Consider the following 7,714-nt stretch of genomic DNA (forward strand, 5'->3'; position numbering starts at 1 on the left):
GACTCACACTCACTGGCGCTCACATAAACATACTGGCACTCACACAAACATACTTAAACACCACAAAAGCATACACAGACATGCATACACACATAGACACACACAGACACGGACAAATATGCATACACACACTATTCTTTAAAGACAGAGACTAACATTTACAGTATTCATAAATACATTTATATTATTAAAACATGATCAATCTAGCGCGCACACACACACACACACACACACACACACACACACACACACACACACACACACACACACACACACACACACACACACACACACACACACACACACACACACACACACAAATACAATCAGGTCTCTGTAAGATATGTTGTCAGGCTGATTCCTGAGTTGGACTTGCTGTTTGTTGTAATCTTCTGCAGGCTACTTGAATAGCATGAGTAAATATGTTGTCTGTGTATGGCGGGTGGATTATAATATGGAGGGAGAATATAAGCCATTTAAGTTGCTGATATGTGGATGACAGTATCTGCTCTCTGCTTCGCACAGAAATAATGTCAAAATGTAGCCGACTTTGAAGATGAATCGCGTGTTAATTCTCTTTGATTAAGAATCGACCCTCATTGTGGCCGTCTCAACACGACATCTGTGCAGAAGGGAGGAAAAGAGACCCGAGCAATCTCCTCCCCTCCATCTCGCTCTCTTTTCTGTTTGTTTTGTTTTCAAGACATATTTTCGAGACATGTAGAGTGCTGCTTTGCTAAGTGTGCAGTGGATTAAATGAATGGGATGGGACAGGTGGACGTGGCTGGTGGAGATGCCATGCTTCGCTAATGTGTGCAGATCCAGTTACAACCCGATGGAAAGCCACTGCCATTCTCCTCTCTCTCATGTGACTTCCCTTATCCCGGGAGAGAAGGATGGAGAGAGAGTGTTATCACATCGTTGTACAACAGTACAAAAAAAGTTCAAACCAAGGCCCCCCTCGTCCCCTGCGCACAGAACTCCTCAGACGGTTTACCAGCACACAGTAAGCATCCTCCAGTGTCAGCCGAGAGAGAGAGAGAGAGAGAAAATAAGCACCATTGTAAATGCAACCCATATTTATGTTTATTTATTTTCCTTTTTGTACTTTAACTATTTACACATCGTTACAACACTATATATACTGTAGCCATAATATGACATTTGAAATATCTCTAGTCCTTTACAGTTCATTTTTTTATGATTATTTCACTTTTGTTTTACCTATTTCACTTGCTTTGGCAATGTAAACATATGTTTCCCATGCCAATAAAGCCCTTTGAATTGAGAGAGCGGGAGAGGTGGGTGTTGGGGGGGGGGGGGGGGGGGGGGAGACAGAGGAATATGAAGGGGAGAGTTAACAGTTCTGTAGCCTTCAGTGATCAGCAGACTAGATGGTCACCTCATTAGAAACGTGGAGATCATGAGAGAAAAACACAGAACCGCCACTATTATACTTCACCGTGACCAAGGAACCTGGTGACATGTCTCACCAATTCAATTTCACTTATTGCTTCGGCTATCCACTGGCGTTCATTCACGTCCCTAAAACCCATTTGGGAGTGAATTATTGAACGTGTTGACTTCCTCTCTGGGAGTGGTGTGAGTGAGTGTACATGTATACCGTCTCTAGGAGGAGTCGGGGAAAGAGCACTTTCCCAGGTGAGAATCTGTTCCCTTCTGGACTTTGCTCGTCTCTCTGCTGCAACGTGCCGGTTCGTTGACAGTGAAAGCCGTATTAATATTACAAGGTGAAACCAACTGACTTCAGACTGCTGAATGATCTGTTGTGGATGGTACAGTTCATAGTAGACAGTTACACTACTGTACCTCCACCAGGAAACAAGTTCAATACTAGTACCTCATCTGCTCACCGCATCATCAACAGGCATGAAGAGATATCATTTACAAAGTGATATCGATAGCAGGGTGTGTGTGTGTGTGTGTGTGTGTGTGTGTGTGTGTGTGTGTGTGTGTAAAACACTGGCGTACCTCCTGAAGGTGTGAGTTAGGCAGAGCGCTCCCAGTCCTCCGCCTTCTCCTTGGGATAAACTCACACACACACACACACACACACACACACACACACACACACACACACACACACACACACACACACACACACACACAACACACACACACACACACACACACACACACACACACACACACACACACACAACCCTAAACTCTTCTCTCTGGAGAAAACCGGAGCAGGGAGATCTTTGGTAAAGTTTCATTACAAAACAAGTCAGGTGTTTTCAGGTCAATAGTCCAACTGTAAATCAGGGTTCAGCATTGACTAATCTGTTCCTATTATCTCATACCACCTGTTTTACTGTGTTGTGTGTGTGTGTGTCCGTGCGTGCGTGCAGTGTGATGTAGTGTAAGTGTGTGTATGCTTGTTAAAGTTGGCAGCTGAAGTGTGTGCAGACACAAAGCTGACCATGACAAGGTCGTCACCACAGTTCATTTAGCTGAGACCCCGCAAAATCTCTTGACAGGACAGTGGAGTTGGTAATATCAAAGTTTATGATTCCAGAATGTTCTTTGACGTAAAACTTGCTGTAAGTTTCTGGTTGTTGTGTGTAAGTTTGCTGTACATTTTTGTGATGGCGATGCAACTTAAGTTTACTGTCACAAATAAGCTCTTTTGCAAAGAAAACTTGCAAGTGAGACATTTGGACTAGTGGGAATGCTTATTGGATCTCTTTCAAAGTGAAACGGTTTAGGCTTTGAAAGACATTACAGTAGCTCTCTCCCAACAGCCTGAGTGAAATCATTTCTGTTTTATGTCTTTTTCCTCTGTTAACCACCTCCAAGTCAGTGGCATGCAGATTCCTTAGGATCCAACAGAGAGTGAGTGCCCTAACTTAAGATGGCTGGCCACCGATGAAAGTGTAGCACAGCCAGCTAAAAGAAGGAGAGAACGAGGGATAATGAGAGGGAGGATGCCAGTTACTGTAGTCTTCCTCTCCTCCATACGGATCTCTGAGTTTACACTTCTATCTTGTCTTCCCTTCTTTCTCCTTTCCTCGTCCCCCTATACTTCTCTACTTTTGCCACAAACATCAGCAATAAGCTGAATTCAAGCCATCAAGAATTTTGCGAGGACTTTCTGGGTGTGAGGCCTGAGTGGGGAGGGGAAAACGGAAAACTAGCTGTTTTTGGCAGAGAGGTTTGGGACTCTATTTCTTATTGGTCTGTTAACTGGTGACATCACTAGGCAGGCCAAAACTCCATCCCACCAAAAAAAAGCTCTTACACTGAAAGGGTATTATCATAATTTTCACAATTTCACAGTATTATTCCAACCTGTGTATAAAAATCATGTTTTTGACTGCACTGGGCCTTTAATACTTTAATACAAGTACTCGTACTTCCTCTCCCCTACCTCTCTCTTTCTGCAGGACCAGGATGGCAGTAAGCATTGGTCTCTGAGCCCCTACCCCCAGCACAACTCCTCTACCTCTCCAGGCAGTAAGCAGCAGGTGGAGGAGGGGGGTTCAGGGGCCGCAGCGCTGGGGACCCCAGAGAGACGTAAGGGCAGCCTGGCTGACGTGGTGGACACACTGAAACAGAGGAAGATGGAGGAGCTCATCAAAAACGAACCAGAAGGTCAGTCACCATGAACAAATATGTACTGTTCTGTATCGCTTTTCTCCCTATCACTCTCTATCGCTATCTCTCTCACTCTATCACTGTCTCTCTCTATCACTATCTCTCTCTCGCGCTATCACTCTCTCTCTCTATCACTCTCTCTCTCTCTCTCTCTCTCTCTCTCTCTCTCTCTCTCTATCACTATCTCTCTCTATCACTCTCTCTCTCTCTCTCTCTCTCTCTCTCTCTCTCTCTCTATCACTCTCTCTCTCTCTCTCTCTCTATCACTATCTCTCTCTATCTCTATCTCTCTCGCTCTATCACTCTCTATCACTATTAATCACTATCTCTCTCTATCACTCTCTCTCTCTATCACTTTCTCTCTCTCTCTATCACTCAATTTCAATGAAAGGGCTTAATTGGCATGGGAAACAAATGTTTGCATTGCCAAAGCAAGTGAAATAGATAATAAACACTTAGTGAAATAAATAATAAAAAATGAACAGTAAACATTACACTTACAAAAGTTCCAAAATACTAAAATAACCTGTACACACACACGCGCGTACACACACACACACACACACACACACACACACACACACACAACACACACACACACACACACACACACACACACACACACACACACACACACACACACACACACACACACACACACACACACACACACACACACACACACACACACACACACACGCGAGTGCACGCACACACACACACACACCTATGCTCTCTCTCTCTCGCTATCTATCTTTCACTCTCTCTCTATGTTTCTCTCTCATAATTTGTATTTCGTTTTGTCTCTCACTTTAGCCTTTTGTAGCAGGTGATAGTGCCAGGCCTCCCTCCCTCCCTCTCTTGCTCCATCCTAACGAACACGTTCTGTAACGAGCCTGGCGACAGGGTGTGTGTGTGTGTGTGTGTGTGTGTGTGTGTGTGTGTGTGTGTGTGTGTGTGTGTGTGTGTGTGTGTGTGTGTGTGTGTGTGTGTGTGATAGAGAGAGTCAGCCCTTTGTTTCAGAGCAGACAGCATCAGCTGTCCAGAGCCATTGTTTATCAACCACTTTGCATTTTTATTACAAGCTGATAGTGCTTGAACCATCAGGCTTTTACTGCTCTCTCTCTCTCTCTCGCTCTCTCTATCGCTATCTCACATTTACATTTACATTTAAGTCATTTAGCAGACGCTCTTATCCAGAGCGACTTACAGATTGGACCTTGAATAAGGGTTTCAAATTTGGGGAAATGACACTCTCTAATTGTTTTATATTTTTGACATTTTGTCAGGAAATGCAGCTCTGTCTCAGGTTCTGCTGTTGTGCAGTGGTTGCACAGCCTTTCCTCTACAGGGAGCCAGGTTTTCCTGTGTCTACCCTTCTCAATGGCAAGGCTGTGCTCACTGAGCCTGTACTTTGTCAAGGTTTTTCTAAGGTTTTGATCAGTAACCATGGTCAAATATTTAGCCACGGTGTACTGTCGATTTAGGGCCAGATAGCACTGCATTTTGCTTTGTGAATGTGCTTTTGTTTCCTAATAAGCACTGTAGTTTTGTTTTGACTGTGTTGTAATTTGGTTTATTCTGATTGATTGGATGTTCTGGTCCTGAGGCTTCAGTGTGTTAGTAGAACAGGTTTGTGAACTCAGCCCCAGGACCAGCTGGATGAGGGGACTATTTTCTTTGCTCAGCTCTTGGCATTGCAGGGCTTGGTAATGATATGAGAGGGGGGTCATCATTTTAGATGTTTCTAAAACTTGATTGCTCTTTTTTGAGTTTTTATTATCAGTGGATATTGGCCTAATTCTGCCCTGCATGCATTGTTTGTAGTTTTCCTCTGGACATGTAGGAGAATCTTACAGAATTCTGCATGCAGGGTTTCAATGGGGTGTTTGTCCCCATTTGGTGAAACCCCACACCTCGCTGCCATAAATTGCAATTGGTTCAATGACACATTCAATTAGGTTTTAGGTATTTCAATTTGAATGTGATTTTTAATGGTGTAGAATGCCCTGTGTGCTTTCTCTCTCAGTTCATTCACTGCCTCATGAAGGTCTCCAGTTGGGCTTCTTTTTAAACCTAAGTAATTGTAGTGTGTGCAGTACTCTATATATTTTGTACCAATTAAGAACTTTGGTGTAATGGTCTATCTCTCTCTCCCTATTTTTCCTCTGTCTGTGTGTGTGTGTGTGTGTGTGTGTGTGTGTGTGTGTGTGTGTGTGTGTGTGTGTGTGTGTGTGTGTGTGTGTGTGTGTGTGTGTGTGTGTGTGTGTGTGTGTGTGTGTGTGTGTGTGTGTGTGTGTGTGTGTGTGTGTGTGTGGTGTGTGTGTGTGTGTGTGTGTATGAGGGTGGGTGTGTGTGTGTGTGTATCCAGCTGCTATATGCGTGTGTGGACACCTTAACTTTGCTCAGACTCTTGAGTATGCCACACACAACAGTCTTACAGTGGATCCCTAAGTTCAACAGACCTAGGCCAGGACAACAAAGCCAGCAGTGTGTGCATGCGGGCATGTGTGTAGTTGTGTGTGTGTGTACAGTACAAGTTATTTATAGTACATATAACAGACGGCCACACTGCATGGAGCTGTGTGTAGACCAGTCAGTGCACCAGGCGCTATACAAAGTCATTTGCTCAAAGCATTTCTTGAAATTGTGGCCGTGGATCATTATTAGGACTGATGTTTATTTTCCCATTTCTGCTTCTATTTTCTTCTGCTGTTGAAATAATACACCGTTCTACCTGTGGCCGTTTTGACTCTGCACTGAGCCCCACAGTCCAGTCCAGAGGGCCCAACAGGTGAGAAAACAGTGCTGGGGCATGTGTGTTTTCGCACTTGTGTGAGTCCCAGAGACGTATGGTTTTGCCAGTTATACTCAGGTACGGTTGTTCCAGTTGATATGTGGAGTTGTTCAAGCTAGTAGTTCATGTCAAAAAGGTTGTTTGCTCTTGTATGCTCTTGGCTAGACGGTGTGGGAGCTGTGAACCTTTTTGAGTTCTGTTGTTGGATTGGGTTTATTGTACAGGGTGACTCTAACTATGCTATAACCCCAATAAAGACTGTCTGTCTGTGAACCAGGCGGTACAGATACAAACCACACACACACACACACACACACACACACACACACACACACACACACACACACACACAGTTTGAAAGCGGTAGCGGTAGCTTCACACACTCCCTTAGCAGGGCTACGGTGCCACATCAGAACGGGTCATTATCTCCCCGACCGGTGCTGTTAAGATGAAACATGTTAACAAAAGACCCCAGAGGACGGACACACACACACACACACACACACACACACACACACACACACACACACACACACACACACACACACACACACACACACACACACACACAAAACAGCCAGAACAGAAATGCAGAAAGAGGGGAGGAAGAAAAGGGGGGAGATGAAGAGTGAGGGTGGAGAGAGAGACCCTACTATATAAAAATTCAGCATAATCCGTATGCAAATGTTCAGACGACAACCATATCTATTAACATACTAATGTTATTTTGACTAAATGCGGACATTTGGATGTTAACGCTAAATAATGGAATGTAATATCTCATGAATATGCAACATTGAAGCATTTAAAAAACCTTTGTAGCCACCGATACAAAAATGAAACCGTTGATTATATTCCCGTTTCGTAACGTTGAACACATGAACATTAGCTCATCCTGACAAAGAGCTTTTTGAAACTTTTGCATTACAGGGTCACTGTACTATCCAATGAAGTGCTCGACTTGTCACACGTATGAATTCATAAAAGGAATGCGTGCTGCATACACAAATAAGGCTTGTTAGCTGAAACGGGATTCGGGTGGAACTCTGATGAAGATATTTTAGTAATGGCAGCCGTAGGTAAAACATGAGCAAATTTACCAACACAACATAACAGTGAAATATTTGACTGCTCCTCTCGATCAACTGGCTGCAAGTGTGTTAGTTCTGTCATTGTATCTACTGTAAGACTCTATAGATGGCAACTGGCTTGTCTCAGGCCTTTAGAAATACACAGACGCTCGCCGCACTCCCACACGCCGCACTCCCACACGCAGCACTCCCACACGCAGCACTC

General features: G+C 44.1%; 1 protein-coding gene across 1 annotated transcript in view; it reads left to right on the plus strand.

The window, feature by feature from the left end:
- The window catches only part of LOC106576150 (transcription factor SOX-5), a 97,625-nt gene that overhangs the window by 21,996 nt on the left and 67,915 nt on the right, over positions 1-7,714 (plus strand). The window contains 1 exon segment of the mRNA XM_045699761.2: positions 3,411-3,618. Within this exon segment, the coding sequence (XP_045555717.1) occupies positions 3,411-3,618 (208 nt within the window).

The sequence above is a fragment of the Salmo salar genome, chromosome 17 (genome assembly GCF_965601325.2).
Source record: "Salmo salar chromosome 17, fSalSal1, whole genome shotgun sequence".
In the NCBI taxonomy this organism is placed as follows: Eukaryota; Metazoa; Chordata; class Actinopteri; order Salmoniformes; family Salmonidae; genus Salmo; species Salmo salar.